The sequence below is a fragment of the Haliotis rufescens genome, unplaced genomic scaffold (genome assembly GCF_023055435.1).
Source record: "Haliotis rufescens isolate VD_foot unplaced genomic scaffold, xgHalRufe1.0.p SCAF_6, whole genome shotgun sequence".
Taxonomy (NCBI): Eukaryota; Metazoa; Mollusca; class Gastropoda; order Lepetellida; family Haliotidae; genus Haliotis; species Haliotis rufescens.
In genome coordinates this window covers 55,231,055-55,252,127 of record NW_025964334.1, presented here as the reverse complement: position 1 = coordinate 55,252,127, position 21,073 = coordinate 55,231,055, and the positions used below count along the sequence as shown (strand labels likewise).

The 21,073-nt window shown below is 37.9% G+C and overlaps 1 protein-coding gene across 1 annotated transcript in view; it reads left to right on the top strand.

Annotated features, from left to right (window-relative positions):
- Positions 1 to 1,058: 1,058 nt before the first annotated feature.
- Positions 1,059 to 21,073, top strand: part of LOC124146858 (cubilin-like) — a 275,948-nt gene continuing 255,933 nt past the window's right edge. Inside the window, exons 1-10 of the mRNA XM_048385784.1 lie at positions 1,059 to 1,066; positions 7,217 to 7,219; positions 9,332 to 9,389; positions 9,902 to 10,000; positions 10,397 to 10,630; positions 12,039 to 12,131; positions 14,294 to 14,530; positions 16,429 to 16,527; positions 17,643 to 17,876; positions 19,447 to 19,539. Coding sequence (XP_048241741.1) covers positions 14,308 to 14,530; positions 16,429 to 16,527; positions 17,643 to 17,876; positions 19,447 to 19,539 — 649 coding nt within the window. The 5' untranslated portion in view covers positions 1,059 to 1,066; positions 7,217 to 7,219; positions 9,332 to 9,389; ... (2 more) ...; positions 12,039 to 12,131; positions 14,294 to 14,307. The remainder of the gene's footprint in view (positions 1,067 to 7,216; positions 7,220 to 9,331; positions 9,390 to 9,901; positions 10,001 to 10,396; positions 10,631 to 12,038; positions 12,132 to 14,293; positions 14,531 to 16,428; positions 16,528 to 17,642; positions 17,877 to 19,446; positions 19,540 to 21,073) is intronic.

Below are 21,073 nucleotides of genomic sequence, written 5' to 3'. Positions count from 1 at the left end.
CTGCCTAAGGCTCGACGTTGTATGGTGCCTTGTGTTATTTTGGTGAACAGGGTCCGGGGATTCTGTTGCAGGAACAGTAGTACCACGGTGTAGAGGGATTGGTTAGGGAACGCTGTTCAGTGATGTTCCCTTCCAAATTCGCCAGATCCGTCTTTACTTGAATACAGATGCCACTTTGACGTGGCTACAAATGATGTTTTGTCCATAATGCAGCCACCACAAAACGGTTAAACATCTAACGTGGCGTTCGTTCTCATCGTCCACGGAAAAAAAAAAACTCTTTCAACGTCTCCAATGAAACTAAATCTGCTTTCTGATGTGAACATCATCTTTGCAAGTTTCTGTTCTAACAACATTGCAGTGTCTGAGCCCATCGATATCGGTGTTCCGGTGGCAGCATATAGCACCTCGAATTGGTCTGTACGCTCGATATTTTACTGATGAAGTCCTCTCGGCGGTGCCCAGCGACCGAAACGTGATAATACCTTATATCCACGTTTTCCTGGGTGGATATGACAGGAGGTCTGCAACTTCGAGGCACGTCTCGCGTCCGCCCAGACTGACTGGAAGAGGACATACACCTGGTGACAGTACATGACCTAGAGCCAGAATCACTGTCACTGTCCAATGGCATGTGTGTAATGAACAGTACATCGTTCCTTATGTATCCATATCTTGGTTGGTTGGCATGCTTCAAGTGAAGCAATGCTTCCATTTCAAACTCAAGTTCCACTGATCTTGGCACTGTAGCACGTGCTTTACGAAGTAAATTATTTTCGTTATATTTTGGCGATTGATTTTCAACAAATGTAACACTGTCCGGAGTTTAGACCCAAGATGTCAAATTTTAAGTTTGTTAATGTTTCTTGTGTTAGTCAGTTGTGCTAGTTATGTCCACCATCCACAAATTTGGTAATTAAAATATACATTCCTCCAGTAGTGAGTACACGTTGACCATTTTCTTGTCAGTTGGAAGAAAACTGCACCTCAAGGTTTTGCTGCACATGTTGTTTTAAAATTGGTCTTTCATTATATAAACATGCGAAACAATACTGCTTGTTTCATTGTTCTGTTTTAAAACACCTGAAGAAAATAACATAATTCTCCCAAAATAACCGAAAAAAAGTCGACTGAAACTTTGCCAAAGAATGAATGAGAGTCTTCTGGCAGCTCTCATTTCATAGTGAATATTACGTGGGAAATATTAAGGTTTTAAGTGGGAATTGTAGATTCGGGACGGTAACGGGACTGTTTTAAAATATATATACTCTGTGCTAAATGACCCGAGTTATCCTCTTCAGTCTGGTACTGCATCCCATTATCTATATATTTAACAGAGGTAGAATAAAGTTTTCATTTCGTTTAAAAGGAATCTTACATAAATACAAACTTTTTGTATCAATGGTTTATATCTTGTAATCAAATATCAACGCCAAAAATCGTTGTGTATTTAGCACAACTTATCTGTTGCTCTTAGCTTTAGATTATAATATATTTTGCTACATCGTTATGTTATCACCGTCAGAAAAGGCATAGAAAGTGGTTACAGTCCTGTTTTCTCTCATTGTCAGATAACTGCTCGACGACGTTGACCGCAAGGGAAGGTTATATAACCAGTCCCGGCTACCCGGGCACCCCCAACAACTACCTCACCTGCACATATGTCGTCGTGGGTGATGGGCAGAACCAGAGCATCGCAATAGACCTGGTTGAGCTCGACGTTCAAGAAGGTTCCGACTGCGGCTATGACTGGCTCATTATAGACGATGGTCCGAAACTCTGCCGCTCCCTGACAACGTTTCATAAGACATGTAAGCATTGAATATATCTGAAAGGACAAACAAAGAGATAGTATAGCTGAAACGCATGATCCGTTTTTGTGATATGTCTGTGTGGCCCAAATATATGACCAAACTGTATCACCCATCTGCGTGAGCCGTGTGAGTGTGATATCACTATGTCATCTGTCAGTGCTTTCAGTCTGTGTGATCCGGCTGTGTGGTCCGACTGTGTGATGTGTCTGTACACGTGTCTGTGATTCGTCTGTCTGATCTATCTGTGTGATATGCCTGCGTGACCCGTCTGTGTGCTCTGTCTGTGTGATATGTCTGTGTGATATGTCTGTGTGATCTAACTGTATGATTCATCTGTATGGTCCGTCCATGTGCTCCGTCTGTGTGATATGTCTGTTTGATAGTTTCTGAGATCCGCCTGTACAGTATATCGGTGTGCTACGTCATTGTGATCTGTATTTGAGTTTCGTTTATGTGATTAATTACTTTTAGTCCTCGAATGACACGTGTGAAACGATATCAAAAGCGCGGTGAACTTCTTTCCAACCTAAAGTAAGAGCCTCGATTTATTACCAATGTAATGTAAGCTAACAAAAACGTTAATCATATAGTTCAATTAACGATCATCGTTCCAACGTTTTTGTTTCAGATGTCTTCCGGGAGAGATTCATCATCAAGTTTAGAAGTGATTACAGAAGCACTGGTCGAGGTTTTAAGATACATTACTCTGTTGGCATGGACGCACACGGTACACTATGTCATTATCTTAATAGACATTACTTTTCGTCATTTCTGTTCTCCAGAACAATTTAAGTATTTCATTATTATACATTCAACAACAGATGATAACTGGCAGGTTAATTATATGTAACGATGTTATGTTGACTTGTCAAATTATTTTACTCAATCTATTGTACAGTTAGAGACGCAAAATGAATAATTATGTCCAAAACAATATTAGATAAGGGTTTTTGTGTTTCGAACGATGGGTCTACAGTTGTTGAATCTGGTAGGATGCAAAGATAGGAAATGTATCTGCTTAACCGAAACACTTACGTCAAATTTGATACTTCCATATCCAAAGAGTCCTTAAGGCTTCCGGGAAAGACGAACTGACTCACTCGTACATTCTTGATGGTTCGTGAGTGTAGGTATTGGCCTTTTCGATTCAAGTGACAGATATATCTGAGTATGAATATCCTTATAGCCTTGTAGGCTTTGATATTGATAGTTATGCGTCCAACTACCGGTATTGTTTGGAAAGAAGTGGAAACTCTTAAGCTTTGTGATATAATGGAAATATCAGATACATATTAGGTACAAGCTCCTCTTTTGAACCGGATGAACAATCATATACATAAAAATAAGTAAAAGGTTCTCAGTACGACCGCTATTGGATTGATTCTCGAACACGTCATAACTGATTGACACTGGTCCACTCAAATCATTTTCACAGCTATTTTTTCCAAGTCGAATCTGTTTCGTTAGTTAATCAAGGCTGGTTATTGTCTTGCAATGACATTATATATTTTATAATCAATTGTGTAAGGCTCCAGCGATTGTTGATCATGTATGACGATTAGGAAAACAAATCTTAACTATATCGTGTGTATTATTACTTCACTTCAACCCTGGTCATCTTCTCAATTGTAATCGACTGTTCGTATTTGGCGTCAATACAGTGAATAACTGACTGTCTGTAATTTCGTGGGATTTGGTTTGGTTGAGATAGATAATGAAAGACGATTGGCATACATGTAAAACCCATGTTCCAGACAACTGCACTTCCATCCACTTAAAGACATCTGGACAGATATCGACGCCATGTTACTCCTGCAACTGCACCATCTGCAACTCCACCAACACCATCATAGGCAGTGGGAAGTTGCAAACACTAAACCTGGACTTTGTCTCTCTCAACTTCACGACCAGTGCTAATTGTGATCTTGGATGGTTTACCATAGATGGCGGACCAAGAATATGCACTTCAACTCCCTTTCAAAGAACCTGTAAGCTGAAACACTAATTCTGTCTGTATTATTTTCTGACAATTTAATCTACGTTGCTTTCTTTCTACAACTTCAGAGGGGACTGTGGGAAGTTATAGGTACATCTGAAAGTGTGACTAATTGTGATTTGGTCAATAGGCAAACTGCCTATTTCAAGACCTCTACAAGTATGTTCCAAATAATAATGACATCAATGTGATGGTTACTGGCTCACAAATGTTGCCTCAGTTGTGATTCAAGGCTGCATATCATTTGGCACTATTTATTACTCGCCCAGGAAGAGATCACCTGTTTAATAAACATACAGCGTGCGTATGTACTGCAGGAACAAGTTTCATTAACAAATATCCCCAAACTCCCAACATCCCTTGGCTAATTCAACGACATTGCGTGTAGAGATGATAGTTCACTGAGAGGAGCTTATGCACACACTATGACCCCAGCAACAATGTTGCTTTTTTATCTGACGCCACATGGCATTGTTTCGCTGGCTGATCTTGCAACACAATTCTGCAAAATACGTCAAAGGGTATTGTAACGTAATTGTAAACTTTAGGGTGCAGGGCCCCGTTCTGCAAGGCGATCGTATCGCACGACAGTCCTCAGTCTGTGAGTTACGATAACCTTAGCGCTATGGTAACCTTGTGAAATTTAAAGGTAGGATGCTGTATGGTATTAAATTAATACGTGTCAACTTTGGATGTGTTTGAAGTATGATTCTGTTAAACTGAATAGGATTATGCTGTGGATCGCATAAATGTCTGCCTATTCACAAACGACAGTGAAATTTTACAGAAAAGTTGTAAAGGGTAAGTAATAAATAGATTACTAAACTCGCTGCCGTGTAATACCAAGTTTATGAAACTCGTGAATAGATCTGGTATATGACCAGCTTTTGCTTCTCAGATACCAGAGCAATTCACTCGTTTCATAAAATTGATATTATACGGGAGCTCGTTTAGCATTCCATATATCATACAATGGGCGGTTCACTCAGGTGTTACATTCTCACGCGATTTCTAAAGTTATTATAATGAAAAGTAATATCATTTAAACTTCTATTTTCAGAATAACATTATATGACAAAGAGATTATTACTCCCATATAAACACTTAATGTGTATATGTATAACAGTTGTAAGTAGAACAGACTGCGCGGATGTTGAAATCAAACAAATTTCTAAAATATTCTTATTTTTTACTCCTAATAAGCATAATCTTTGCCCTTGTACACAGGAGATATAATACAAAATTAACACATCAGTAAATATGCTATCGTGTGACTTGATCAACTTGATTCTCATGGCGCCTAACTCCCATATTTTAACCCTGGGTTACAATAGTCGTAGCACTGAGCACTTTTATGCAACATTCAGATACTTCTTTACGCAATTTGTGTGGTGCTACCGGTGAGCAGGACATAACTTGTCACTGTTATTTTACCTTTTATGCTCAGTAGAATTTGTCTTACAATCGAGACTCTGTGGCACTGACGTTCTGTATATATTTTCTGATGGTATAATCATCATGGACAGATTCGATTGTTCTCAAATTCAGGGTAACTAATAAACTTGAGTAAATGCATTATACAGTGATAACACAAAAACCTTGGTGTAGAAATAGCATTTTGTGCCTATGTAACTAAAATTTAAACACTGGAATAAATAATGATGCCCGAACAATAAGTTCAATAGAACGATTGTATTTGTAACCAGGGCTGTCGGGGAGCCTAGTTGTTAAAGCGTTCGCTCGTCACGCCGAAGACCCGGGTTCGATTCCCGACATGGGTACAATGTGCGAATACCATTCCATGGTGTCCCCCGCCGTGATATTGCTAGAATATTGCTAAAAAGCGGTGTAAAACCATACTCACACATTCACTCACTATATTTGTAACCAACTTAGTTTTAATTTACACTGTATATTCCAGACAACCTTTTTCAACAGGTTATGTTCATTGGTTACTGCACACCATATGTTTTTTTGTGACGAATAGCCCTTGTCATCAATATCTCATGTTTATTTTTCCCAGAATTATAACATGGAGGTTTGTTGGTGTTGGTTTTGAATGTGCTATTTAAAACATTGTAAACAGTTGATCATGGGGCTCACTTTGGTAATAATACCATTGGTATGCGGTTGCCACTGACCATCACTCGGAAAAGTTGGTCCTTGAGTTTAATGGACATTAAATCATTACATCATAATCTTATAAATAAGGTCGTACATTGGATTTACTGTTCTCTTTCTAGACAATATAAAAATAATTTGTTTTGAATCAAAATAACGTTCCAAGTTTTTGCCCATTTTGATCAACATTATCAATTCTATATCTTTATGTGAAGACATACTTGTACCTGATGATCTATGTAGAGCTGTATCAACAGCAAATAACTTCATGTTACACTATCTGCTGCATAGAGTTTATCACGCGATTGTGTTTTGAGATTGTCAATATGTTGACTCTACCGCTGACAGACAAGTACCTTCCTGACCATTTATATCTGTTGCCATTTTCTTGCTGTGACTCGTACCCATTATATGATAACTACCACTTGTGAATACTAGTAATATCACCAATAGTCCGAAACCTGATTCTTGAAGGACTACGGCAAACTCAATTCTCATAAAAGATGCATAGTCGTTCATTACAGTACATTGTTTTAATTTTTCTAAAATATCTTTCAAACTGTTTCAAAAGAGGGCCCTAAGTAACTGATACAAAAATTGAGGACCAAGTGATATTAACCCCAAATTGTCGTGTTTCAGATGCATTTTATGGCAGTGTAGATATTGTGACCAATGGTGGAAATCGATCTGTGGACTCTTGTGCTGCCTTTGTTGTCAACTACGTTGTTGAAGGTAGAGTTTGGTTTGTGTACTTGGTTTCAAATACATGTACATTCTCCTGGTAAGAACTGAACATTGATGACATTGAGACATGAGCATAGGAGGCGGTATCCTGTAACACTTACTATTATATATCTGTCTATTAATTATCATCTTAGATCTGGGGCAAGGTTATTGATCCAATTCCTCCTGCTCTCATATGACTGAAACAGTTGTTGACTGTGATGTGATATTCCCATTTAGGCATAAAGTATCCTTACTTGGAAACACAATACAACATAAACATATATATTGCAATAACGCAAACTGACGAGCAAAAGTAGAAACGTCACCAATCAACAACATCATTACAAGTTATGACAGTTGTTCAGTAATCAATCAATCATCATGACTGAAATCAACAACCTTCAGAATGTCGAACTTGATAGAATCTGCTTTCTTCTGTGAATATGCCAGTTTCTGTTTTACCAGCAAATGCAGTGTTTGAGCCCATCAATGTTTGTTGTTCCGGTGTCAGCGTTACAGCTCGTATTGGTCTGTAAGCTTTGATATTGTACTGACGCAGTCATCTGGGCACCGTCAGCGACTGACATTGTGACTGTTGCAGCTGATCACGTCACCGTGATGATACGATTCCACAGACGGGGGATACGTATACATGTGTCACATTGTCGCGGGTGTAGGTGACAGGTCTCTTGTCCGTCCAGTCTGCCTGTAACAGGCCATGTGTCTTCTGACGTTGTCTCTTCATGTATCATACCAACGGCTTGTTCTCTGTGTTATACGGTTAATCTTAACATGTTATTTGTAACTGCCCAACGTTTTGGGGGTGAATGAACAGTAAGTACAGCGTTCCTTATAAGCGTTCCTTGCAGGTTGGCATCCTTCAAGTGAAGCAAACTTTTCAATTCAAACTCAAGTTCCACACATCTGGGCATTGTTGCACGTGCATTACTAAGCAAATTGTTTCGCTTATTTTCAAGCGATTCTCAACCATGTTATAACACTGTTTGTCGTTTGGATCGTCAGCTATGCTCTTGATGTTCACAATCTTAGTAATTCAAAAGTACATTCCTCCAGCAGTTGTGAGTACAGACATGTCGATTTGACAAGAAAACTGCACACTGGGCTTTTACTACACACAGTGTTTTAAAAATGGTCTTTTATTATATAGAAAATGATTTATTTTACTGTTGTATTCATGATTTGTTTTGAAATCACCATCATCTCTATAGTTATTTGTTTTAGTAAACAGAGAGTAAACGTTTCCAATGTTTCCAAAAGTTATGTTTGAAATGTGACGTATAAAAATCTAAGCTGTTTTCGATTAATAAAAAAAACTCAGCACATTAAAAACATAACTCGTCCCAACCCCAACCCCAACCCCAACCCCAACCCCAACCCCAACTGCCCGACCCTCATATATCAAATGATCTGCCCTCGATAATTTGTCGCCTTTTCTATCTTCCATAGCAATTACAGTTGTTTTTGTTTTACAATATATTCAACAAAACAAACCTACTAAACGTGTATTTTTACCGTGATGTTTGCTGATTGTATTTTACCACATAATTTGGACTTGAATCATGTAAGATAAGAATGAAAAGAATAACTGACTCGCCTAAGCGCTTCCTGTAAAAAAAAAATGAGCGTAGGTGTAGTTTGCAATTCAAGCATCGACTCAATTCATATGACAGATATATCTGCGTATGAGCTTATATCCTTGTATGATACTGTATTGATGATTACTATTTTACTGTTTGGTAGGAAGTGAAAAAGGTTAGGTTGTCGAAACCTCAAACGAAACGTCAACTTAAATAAACAAAAGATGTTTATGGGGTAACAAGCTTCTCCTTTAAACTGGAAGACCAATGAAGTACATATATGTTGAATGGTGTCAATGCGACTGCTATTAGTTTGCTTTACTATGAAAAACAGTTGTGCATAGCCCTAAATATTTTCGATTACATACGACTATCCATCTGGCCATTTATCAGTTATCAAGTACAGGTAAAAGTCCAAAAGTCGACAGAAAGTTTGCGATTAAAATATCTTCCTTTGTAAAACCATAGTCCTTATTCATGCATTTGTATTCCATCAAATGGGTAAGGATCATGCAATGATGTCACTGTTTACAAATATATCTACTCTGTGCTAAATGACCCTGGTTATCCCCTTCAGTCTGGTACTAACTATTTTTTCCCATTCCATTGTTCCATAGTTATCACCTTTAATCTGGTACTGACTTATCCCAGTTCCATTGTCTATATTATGAGTGAGAGAATGAGAATAACGTAGACGACAATTGTCTTACATTAATACAAATCTATTGTATCAATCGTGTAATTTAATATCAACCCAAACACTCGTTGTTTATTCAGCACAACTTATGTGTTGCCGTTAGATTAAGATGACAATGAATTCTGGTAATTCTTTTTGTGATCACCTACACAAAAGGCTTCGACCACAAGTGGTTATTGTTCTGATACTCTCATTGTCAGATAACTGCTCGACGACGTTGACCGCCAGTGAGGGGGAGATAACCAGTCCTGGCTACCCTGACATCCCCACCAACTACCTCACCTGCGCGTATGTCATCATGGGTGATAGACAGAACCAGAGCATAACCATAGACCTGGTTGAGCTCGATCTAAAAGTAGTTTCCGACTGTTCCAACGACTGGCTCATTATAAACGATGGTCCTAAACTGTGCTACAACACAACGTTCCATAAGACATGTAAGCATTGAATCTATCTGAAACGACACTCAAAAAGAGAGTTATATGAAACGCATGATCCTTTTATCTGATTCGTCTATGTGGTCTGTGTGAGTGTGATATCGCTGTGTGATTTGTCTGCGAAGTTGGTCTTTGTGATCCGTCTATGGTCGGTCTCTGTGATCCGCCTGTGTGTTCCACTTGTTTCATACATCTGTGTGATACATGCATATGTCCCGTCTGTATTGTCTATCTGTATGATACACCAATGTGATACGTCTGTATGATATATCTGTATTAACCGTGTGTCTGATCCATCGGTGCAATGTGTGTGTGTGATGCTTGTTAGTGGTCAGTATGTGATAAGATTTGTTTATTGTAAAAAAACCGGTTCCTTCTAGTTCCTTTTGTCTCAGGCAAACAACTATCCAATTTGAAGTGACTGCCTCGAATCGGTAACAATGCAATGAATGCTGACAATGGCGTTGATCATACAACTCCATCAACGATCATCAACTATATTGATGTTGCAGATGTGTTTCGGGATAGATTTATCATCAAGTTCAGAATTGATGGCAGCAGCACCAGAAGCGGGTTTAAGATACGATATGCTACTGGCAAGGGCGCACACGGTACACTTTGACATTACCTAAAAAGACATTATTGATTCGTAATAAGCATTTATCGTCTTATCTGTTTTCTCCATAACAATTACAAGTATTTCATGAACATGTGTTTATGATACATTCAACCTCAAATGATAACTGGCAACTTATATGTATTACATTGGTTCAATTGGCCCCCAACGATTGTCTGACATGTTATGACGGTTACTGAACCATAAAGAAAGCTGACCTATATCATGTTTATTCATATTACTTCACCTATTATCATCTTCTTCATTGTAATCGATTGTTGGCATTTGACTTCAACACACTGAATAACTGAAGTCGTCTTCATTTCGTTGGATTGAGTATTGTTGAGATAGAGAATGAAATATTGGCATACATTTAACTCCAATGTTGTAGACAACTGCACCTCAATCCACTTGAAGACATCTGGACAGATATCGACGCCATGTTACTCCTGCAACTGCACCATCTGCAACTCCACCAACACCATCATAGGCAGCGGGAAGTTGCAAACACTAACCCTGGACTTCGTTTCTCTTAACTTCACGATCAGCTCTAACTGTGATCTCGGATGGTTTACCATAGATGGCGGACCTAAAATATGCACTTCAAACCCCTTTAAAACAACCCGTAAGCTGAAACGCTGATGCTGTCTGTATGATTTTGTGACTAATTAATCAATGATGCTTTCTTTCTACATCTTCAGAGTTGAGAGTTGAAACGAATCAATACATCAAACAATATTCTATTTTTAACACAAAGATAACTGGAATGGTCAATAGGCAAACTGCCTATTTTAAGATATCTAAAATACGAAAAAAACCTTTTCATGATCATAAGAAATCTCTGCTAAAGGTAGAGTCCATTGTACGATTCTGACTATATCATAGGCATATGTTTATGAATATCTATCAAATAGTGAGCGTGTCCTGCCCAACCGGTGTCGCCAGTCACAAACACATGCACAAGCTATTCAATTGTCCAGCTGAAAAACCCTCAAGTTATGGTCAACACGTACAGTAAACTCTGTACATCGATATGGTGTTTGTTGGCTCACAAACTACTGTACACTGTTACATTAATGGTTTCCCTTTGTGTGAGTGCTTATGTCAACAGACACAGCTGCAAATCATTAATACCGTACCGTATTTACATTGTCACGCGGTTTCTAAAGTTTCTATTATGAAACGAAATATTTGCACTTGTAATTCAAAATTGACATATCCTCAGTAAATGCGCTATTGTGTGACTAGATTACAGGTCCATCACTCGATTGCCAGGGTCCGTTGTACAAAGTAATCTTAGCACTTATCGTAAGGATTTTATTTTAATAAAGACAATTATTATGTACAGTTAGAAATGTATAACCAGTGTCGATAAAGATCAATATTTATCGAACAATACGTACATGAACGAGCAATATAATGTTTAGAAACAGAGTGGAATTTGGAGTATGTTGGAAGGTCTTGTATCACAGGTAGAATGACAAATTCATTTGTTGTAGTAAATTTGACAGATTTTCAGGCGTTCTGTTTAAGAACATTCTGTTAAAAATGCACACTTTATGTTTTTCGGTGACGAGCATCTTCACATGAATTGCCCATATCATTAAATATATATTTTTGTCGGACTGACCATTACTCGGCAACGTCAACCCAAGATTTTAAGGACATTAACTGATTCCATCTTGATTTGTATTCAAATTATCTGACATTGTTGTAACTTCATCGGATACGTTGGCTTTATCTCGTGAAACTTACCCATAATATGATATTTATCATTTAACAAAACAACAAATACAATCAATGATCCAAAAACCGAGTCTTAGAGGAATCCTGTGAGGACAGTTTATAAAAGATGTTTAGTCATATATTACAGTACATTGTTTTCATTTCTTTTTGTACATAACTTTCAAACCGTTTTTAAAAAGGGCCCTCTGCCCCAATCAGATGTAATTTACGGATTTATGACCTTTGCGCTCAACTCAAATAAAATGTTAAGTGCAAGCAAAGATTAACCCAAATTTTTCTTGTTTCAGATGCATTTTTGGACAGTGTAGACATTGTGACCAATGGCGGGGATCGATCTGTCAACTCTTGTGCTGGCTTCGTTGTGAACTACGTTGTTGAAGGTAGAGTTCGTGTACTTGATTCAAATACCTATTTCTTGGAAGGACTAAACAAAGATTCTACCATGACATTGAAGGATGATCTGATTTGATTGGTTAATTTTACTAAATCTGAAGTGTTTAATACGCGAAAAATACTTCTGACTTAGGGCCACTTCACATAGCATAGGAATAGTTTGCATGGTATGACCCCAACATTTTGAAATTTTAGCATTTTGTCTGATTTACCAGGACAATAGATGGATTTTCAATTACCGACATGTCAGGTATTTCAACATCCATGTTTAATGTTTCCCAGAGTATCCAGGCTGGAATGTCTGGCTTATTTCAAATTGGTAACAGTAGTGTGGACATCAGCAACAACATGTACCTTCGCAATTGAATTGAACTTTGGGCAGCGCCTGATCTAGGTCACAGTTGATTCTATATGAATGAAGGGGTCACGGATTGGTAATGATCTCAACACGCAAAACTAGATCCTCGATCAAATCAATGTTATGTTGTGTCCCGGTTATTTTGTACTACATGTACATATGATGTCAACATTAAAGACCAAAAGAACACATAAAACTCGTTCAGTAATTTCAATGCCTTAATAGAAATTATATTCATTTACCGTGTTTTCTGTTTTCCATAACGATTACAAGTTTTTCGTTGTATACCCATTATACATTCAGCCAGAAAAGGACAAACGACAGCTTATATGTACCTAGATTCTATCAACTGTGTATACTTGTATTTACTATCTATGATGTTTTCCCATTATATTTTCCTGTTGGGTGAGAGTAATGTAACATTTAAGAATGGGACGGTTACTAAAACGAATAAGAGCTGAAATTAAAGAATTAGGACCAACACAATATTAGAGAAGTTTCGCCTGTTTCGAATGATTGGTCTACAATTTGTGGAATTTGATAGGGTGGGAATAAAAGCGACAGAATCCTTGAACATGTGTCTATTGTCAAATTTGGACACGTCCTCCACATGTCTACCATACAACTTTTTCAAAGCTTAAATGAGGCCTTGAATGTTGTAACGCTGAAAGTGTGACGTTTATCTTAGTGCTTCAGGTGAGGATGACCAAACTCAGTTGAACATTATCGCTGATTCGTGAGTGTAGGTGTAATTTGTAAAAAACATAATTCTACTCAATTCGTGTGACAGATATATCTCAGTGTGGACAGCCTTATTGCGTTGTCTGTTTCAGTATTGATGCTTATGAGTGATTTGGTGAAACCTGAAACGAGAAATAAGCTTTTTAATATAAAAGATGCATATGTTGTTACAAGTTTCTCCTTTAAACTGTTAAAACAATCAAATGCACAACACGTGTAAAGGGTTTGAAATACGATTGCTATTATATTATTTCACTTTGATAAACAATTGTGTACGGCCCTTAAGGTGTTTCCTATACGTATGGCGATTATGAAAACATATAGAAAACTAAACATTATACAATGTACAACTTCTGGACCTTACAGTTTTCTTATTTACCCACCAACGTCTAGTATGCCCATCCAACACTTAAAACTAAACATACATGAAAGTCAATCAAGCCTTTAGTTACTAATATTGTATCGGTAAAAGTCTGCGACATAATTATCTTCCCTGCAATCATGTCACTGTTTTACAAATATATCAACTCTGTGCTAAATGGCCCTGGTTATCCCCTTCAGTCTGGTACTAACTATTTTTTCCCATCCCCATTGTCTATAGTTTTGAAGAGTGGGAATGAGAATAAACGTATCCTATCGTAGGCATTGTACATCTGAAATAAATACAAATATATTTGTAACTCAGTGTTATAAATTTGAAATTTGAATTCAACGCAAACAATCGGGCTTTTAAATTGGCATAGCTCCTGTGTTACTGAGAGTTTAAGATGATCAAGCATTTGGGTAGATCGTTATCCGATTACCATAAAAAAAGGCTCAGACCACAGGTGCTTACAACATCATATCGTAGAAAAGGAATGTCTTGCATAAATACAAATAATCCAAGATTCATGTTTCACAATTACGCAAACAATCGTGTTGTAGTTAGCACAAATCATGTGTTCCTGTCAGCTGAAGACGATAATGCATTATGGTAATTCGTTATGTGATCACCGTCAGAAAAGGCTCAGACCACAAGTGGTTCAAAGTCCTGTTTTCTCTCACTGTCAGATAACTGCTTAACGATGTTGACCGCCAGTGAGGGTGAGATTACCAGTCCTGGCTACCCTGGCAACTACATGAACAACCTCAACTGCACGTATGTCATCGTGGGGGATGGGCAGACCGAGAACATCATCATAGACCTGGTTGAGCTGGACCTGGAATCCACTACCGACTGCCGCTATGACTGGCTCGTTATAGACGATGGTCCTATACTGTGCAACCCCACACCGTTCTATAAGACATGTGAGCATTGAATCTATCTGATACAACATACAAAGAGAGAGAAATATGAATCGCGTGATATGTGTGTGTGTGATCCGTCTTTGTTACACGTGTATTTGGTCAAATTATATCACCCGTTCCCGTAACCGGTATGAGGGCTATGTCGTTATGTCTGTGTGCTCTCTGTGTGTGACGTGTCTGTATGATGCGTTCATGTTATCCGTTTGAGTGATACGTGCATACCATATTATGTGTGATACGTCTTTGTGATACGTGCATGTCATCTGTTTGTGTGAAACGTCTGTGTCATCTGTGTATATCATCTGTATGCGTGATACGCCTGTGTGATGCGTGTATATCAAGTGTGTGTGTGATACGTCTGTGTGATGCGTATATATCATCTGTATTCGTGATACGTCTGTTTGATGCGTGCATGTGATTTGTCTGAGAAGTAGGTGCATGTCACCTGTAGGTGTGATACGTCTGTGTGATACGTGCATGTGATCCGTGTGAGTCATATGTGTATGTCATCTGTATGTGTAATATGTCTGTGTGATACGTGCATGTCATCTCTATGTGGGATACGTCTGTGTGATACGTGCATGTTATCTATACGTGTGATACGTCTGTGTGAGACGTGCATGTGATCCGTGTGAGTCATACGTGCATGTCATCTGTATGTGCGATGCGCCTGTATGATGGATGCGTGTATATCATGTGTGTGTGATACGGCTCTGTGATATGTGCATGTCATCGGTATGTGTAGTACATGTACGTCTGACTGATACGTGCATGTCATCTGTATGCGTGGTACGTCTGAGTGATGCGTTCATGTGATCCGTATGAGTGATAGTGCGTGTCTTCTGTATGCATGATACGTCTGTTTGATGCGTGCATGTGATTTGTCTGAGTAGTACGTGCGTGTCACCTGTTTGTGTGATACGCCTGTGTGATACGTGCATTCTATCTGTATGTATGATACGTCTGTGTGATACGTGCATGTTATCTACATGTGTGATACGTCAGTATGATACGTGCATGGTATCTATACAGTGTATGTGCGATACGTCTGTGTGATATGTTCATGTTTTCTGTATGTATGATACGTTTGTGTGATACGTGCATGTGCACCGTGTGAGTCACATGTGCATGTCATCTGTATGTGTGATACGTGCATGTCATTTTTTGCTGTGATACTGTCTGTGTGATACGTGCATGTGATACGTCTGAATGATACGTGCATGTCATCTGTTTGTGTGGTAAGTCTGTGTGAAACGTGCATGTCACCCTATATGTGTGACCCGTCTGTGTAAAGTTATTTTATCTCTATGTGTAATACGTCTGTGTGATACGTGCATATTATCTGTATATGTGATACGTCCATGTGATATGTGCACGTTATCTGTATGTGTGGAACATGTACGTATGACTGATACGCTCATGTCATATGTATGTGTGATACGCCTGTGTGATACGTTCATGTCATATGTATGCGTGATACGTCTGAGTGATACGTGCATGTCATCTATATGCGTTGTACGTCTGAGTGATGCGTTCATGTGATCCGTATGAGTGATACGTTCATGTCACCTGTATTTGTGATACGTCTGAGTGATACGTGCCAGTTATCTGTATGCGTGATACGTCTGAGTGATACCTGTATATGTGATGAATCTGTGTGTTGCGTACATGTGATCCGTGTGGGATTCGTGGAAGCCATCCGTGCATGTGATCTGTCTGTGTGATACATGCATCACTTTGATACGTCCAAGTAGTCCTTCTGTGTGATACAACTATATGGTCCTTATTGTAAGAGTTTCGACTTTTTACCAATGCAACTTATGTTTACAAAGGCGTTCACACATACTGATCAACTCCATCAATTTTTAACGATTATTGTAACAACGTTTTTGTTTCAGATGCCTTTCTGGATAGATTCGTCATCAAATTTGGAACTGATGGCAGCAACACTAGAAGAGGGTTTAAGATTCGATATTCTTTTGAAAGTGACGCACACGGTATACTGTCTTTTTGCCTTAATGGACATTATTGACTCGTCATGATCGTTTATCGTCTTTTCTGCTATCTATCACAATCAGTCAAATGTGTGTATTTACCATCTATAATGTTTGCCTATTGTATTTTACTAAACCTGTTTGACTTAAAGGGTTACTGAAGTTTCATTTAAAATATACTGGCCAAACCCATGCCCTGGTATTTGAGGCGTTTTTTCTGTTCCTGATGACGGGTCTACAAATTGTAAAATGTGTGCGAAGAAAACAAATCGGCTTGCTTTGTAGGTACTAATCTAAAGACTAAAGTCCAATTTGAGTCTACTATAACTGAAAGAGTGACACTGAACTTAACGCTTCCGGTAAAGAAGAACAAAATCACTAGTACATTCTTGATGATTCGTGAGTGTGGGTTGTAAAAACTAAATTCGACTCAACTCATGCATCAGATATATCTGAGTTTGAATAGTCTTAAAGCGTTGTAGAGTTCAGTTTTGATGTACTGTTTAGTCGGAAGTGAAAACAGTAAAGTTGTTGAAAGCTTTTTTTATTTCCTTAAACATGCTGGGGGTTGGAATTGATTATGTTAAGGTCGAACAAACACTGTAACTCGAATTATGTTTAAAATCGGAAGGATTAAGATCTGTTATAACAATTTACCGCACTTTGTATTACAATTTGCCGCAGTATGTTACAGTTTGCCGCTCATGCCTCTCAACAGGAAAGACAAAAATTGAAACAAAATCGTGTTTTTATTTTCAAACTTCATGTACCATGATGTTTCTTTGTATATTTGCCAATGAATAATATTTCATTACAATTTACCGCAGTGTTTATTACAATTTGCCACAGTGTTTATTACAATTTACCGCAGTGTTTATTACAATTTGCCACAGTGTTTATTACAATTTACCGCAGTGTTTATTACAATTTACCGCAGTGTTTATTACAATTTACCGCAGTGTTTATTACAATTTACTGCAGTGTTTATTACAATTTGCCACAGTGTTTATTACAATTTACCGCAATGTTATATTTTACCACAGATTATTACAATTTACTGCATTATAACGATTTACGTCGGAACAGATGATTGACATACATTTAACCCCATGTTGCAGACAACTGCACTTCCATCAACTTAAAGACATTTGGACAGATATCGACGCCATGTTACTCCTGCAACTGTACCTACAACAACTGCACCAACACCATCATAGGCAACGGAAAGTTGCAAATACTGACCCTGGACTTCGTCTCTCTCAACTTCACGACCAGCGCTAACTGTGATCTCGGGTGGTTAGCCATAGATGGTGGACCAAGGATATGCCCTTCAATCCCTTTCAAAAAATCCTGTAAGTAGAATCTGTATGATTTTCTACGTTGCTTTCTTTCTACAACTTCAGAGGTGACTTCTGAAGCGAATCAATACATCTGAAAGTGTGACTAATTGTTATTTGAGATGCTACTGGTTTAAACAATATTATATTTTCGAAACGAAAACTGGATTCGTCAATAGTTAAATCTGCAAAACAAATATTTATCAAATAATGATCAATGCTTTTAGAAAGCTCTGTTCATTGATGTGCCGTTTACTGGCTCATAAACTATTGTATAATATTACCTTAGTGGTGGTTTTCCAATGTGTAATTGCTCATGCAATGATCATTGATCATTGATCATTGATCGACAGTGATCCATTCACATAATTTCCAACGCTGTTTTGCCTTTTACACTCAATGGAATGTGTCTGACAATCGAGACTGGTTACTCTCTGGCATTAACGTTATATAAATTGTAATGGTAAAACTTCAATTATTCTCAAATTCAGTGTATCTGATAAATAGCAATTATCGAATAATACATTTGTACCTTGGTGTAGAAATCGTATTTGATCGTATGTAAGTTGAACACTGGAATAAATAATAAAGCCACAACTATCAGTCGAAAAAAACGATTAAAACGACAATTCAGGTTAATGCAACTTAGTAAAAGTATACACTGAATAATCTGGTAAAGTCGTGTTCCATATGTTCTAAATACAGTTTCTACAATTGTTACTGCTTACATGTTTATCGTTATTATTTTATTGAAAAAGACAAAGATTATATGCAGTTAGAAATGTGTAGCCAGTGTCATTAAAAATTATATATTTCGAACGAAGGGAAGCTACTCTAGTCTGTGAGACGGCAAGTTTGTTTTTCTGGCCTGTCATAACGTTACGAAAGTAAGATGTCCACACAGTGACAAAATGAAACAAAGTAACATTTCAGACATATTTCGACCACATACAACTGTTTTAAAGTAGGGAAAAGGACCTTGGAACATGGGAAGTGATCATTTTACGGCGCTGGTGTCCTCGCTTTCTTTATATCTTTAAAGTCGCGAAAACGTGTAAAACATCTCAGTTACGTCCCCATTAAACTCTGATTTTCGGTATCTCAGACTATTGTTTGATAATGATTACAATTATTCGAGTAATCTGTCCATCCAGACCTTCGATGGTTAATTCTAACTCGATCGCTAATAAACAAGGGCGGCGCCATGTTTTTTGGCAAACACTGAAAGTAGTACCTTCCTGACATTATATATTTTCTTCGTTATTGGTATATAAACCAAACGGACACCTTTTCTATCCGTTGTCCTTATTTCGTCGTGAAACTTACCAAGTATATTATACCTATCATTTATGAATAATACAATTACCACCTGTGGTACATAAACGGGACTCCCGTGAGCACAGCCTTTTCTATAATATGTTTAGCTGTATATTACAGTACATTTTTTTACCCTTTTAAATAGCTTTCAAGTCCTTTTAAAAAGAGAGTCCCCTGTCCCACTAAGACGGAAGTCATGTGTTAGGCCTTTGTGCCCTACTCTATCAAAGTTGAGGTGAAATACTAACCCAGACTTGTCTTGTTTCAGATGCATTTTTTGGCAGCGTAGATATTGTGACTCGTGGTGGAAATCGATCCGTGGACTCTTGTGCTGGATTTGTTGTCAACTACGTTGTTGAAGGTACAGTTTGTGTACTTGCTTTCGAAAACATACTTCTGATAAGAACGGAACATTAAACAACAATATCAAGCTTAGTTAAGGTATTGTTCATGCTTTTTGTACATATGGATTCCCCCTTGATGATAAAATAGTGTCAGTTTGAATAGAACAATATTTTTAAAACTGATTACAGCGTCATTAGAAGACAGCGCATGGACGCACACGTTATAAAGGGTTCACCATTTGATTTCTAGGGTATATGGGGCGTGTTATTTTTTATAAAACGACGATAATACGATTCCTGATATTTAGGATACGTGTGTAACGTTTTCTTTGGTGATGGTGACAGGAGGTCCGGGACTTCTACTCCTGCCTCTCACAGGCCGTGCACCTGGTGTCATTCAGCTTCAGCCAAAACTCCTTGCAGCCTGGTCATGCGCTGCTCCTTCATGTATCGTGCCAACGGCTTGGCCTGTTTATTGTCACTGTCCAACCATGTGGGTGTTAATGAAAATTACATCGTCCTTATGACTCCATATCTTTGGTGGTTGGCATGCTGCAAGTGCAGCAACCTGGGTACTGTTGCACGTGCACACTCAGCAAATTGTTTTGGTTATGTTTGGGCACTATTCTGAGTTTGTTCAAATTATAGTTTGGTAACGTTCTTTTTTGTTCGTCAGTTATGCTTTCGTGTCAATCATCCACAATCATAAGTAATTGAAAATTGTATTTCTCCAGCATTTGTGAGTACAAATATGTCACGTTGACCAGTTTTCTGAGAATTGGAAGAAAACTGCACACTAGGCTTTTGCTTCACATGGTGTTGTAAAAATGGTCTTTTATATTGTGTTATTATCATAAATGTTTTATTTTGCTGCTATTTTTATTGTTGTGTTTTAAAATTACTACTTCTGTACATGATGTTTTAGTAAACAGTGAAAAAATTATAACAGTCGTTTCATAGGTTTCGTTTGAAATGTGACGTAAACAATCTCACCTGTTTTTATGTGAAGAAAAAGACCCATCGCATTAAAAAAGCCACCTTTCAAAACCCACCCACACACATAGACACACCCAACCCCTAAATATCTAATGGTCCACCCCTAATCATATATCATCTTTAATGTTTTCAATAAGAATTACATGTAACTGGTTCCACATTTGTATGATACAAATGAACTGGAGGAACAATCAAATACATATAAAATTGTTAAAGGTTGGCAATACGAATGCTATTAGATTGGTTCATAATGATAAGCAATTCCGCACGACCCTAAATACGCTTTATGTGTATGACGATTAAGAAAACATAATGAAAGCTAAACATAAATAAAAGTCATTCAATCTGGCCATTTGTCAGTTATGAAGTATAGCTGAAAGTCCAAAAGTCGACTGAAAGTTTGCAACATGGATTTCTTCTTTTAGTCCTTATTTATGCATATGTGTTCTATCAAATGAGAGAGGACCATGAAATGATGTCACTATTTTGAGCTAAATGACCATCGTTATCCCCATCAAGTTGGTACTGACTAATCCCCTTTTCATTGTCTATGTG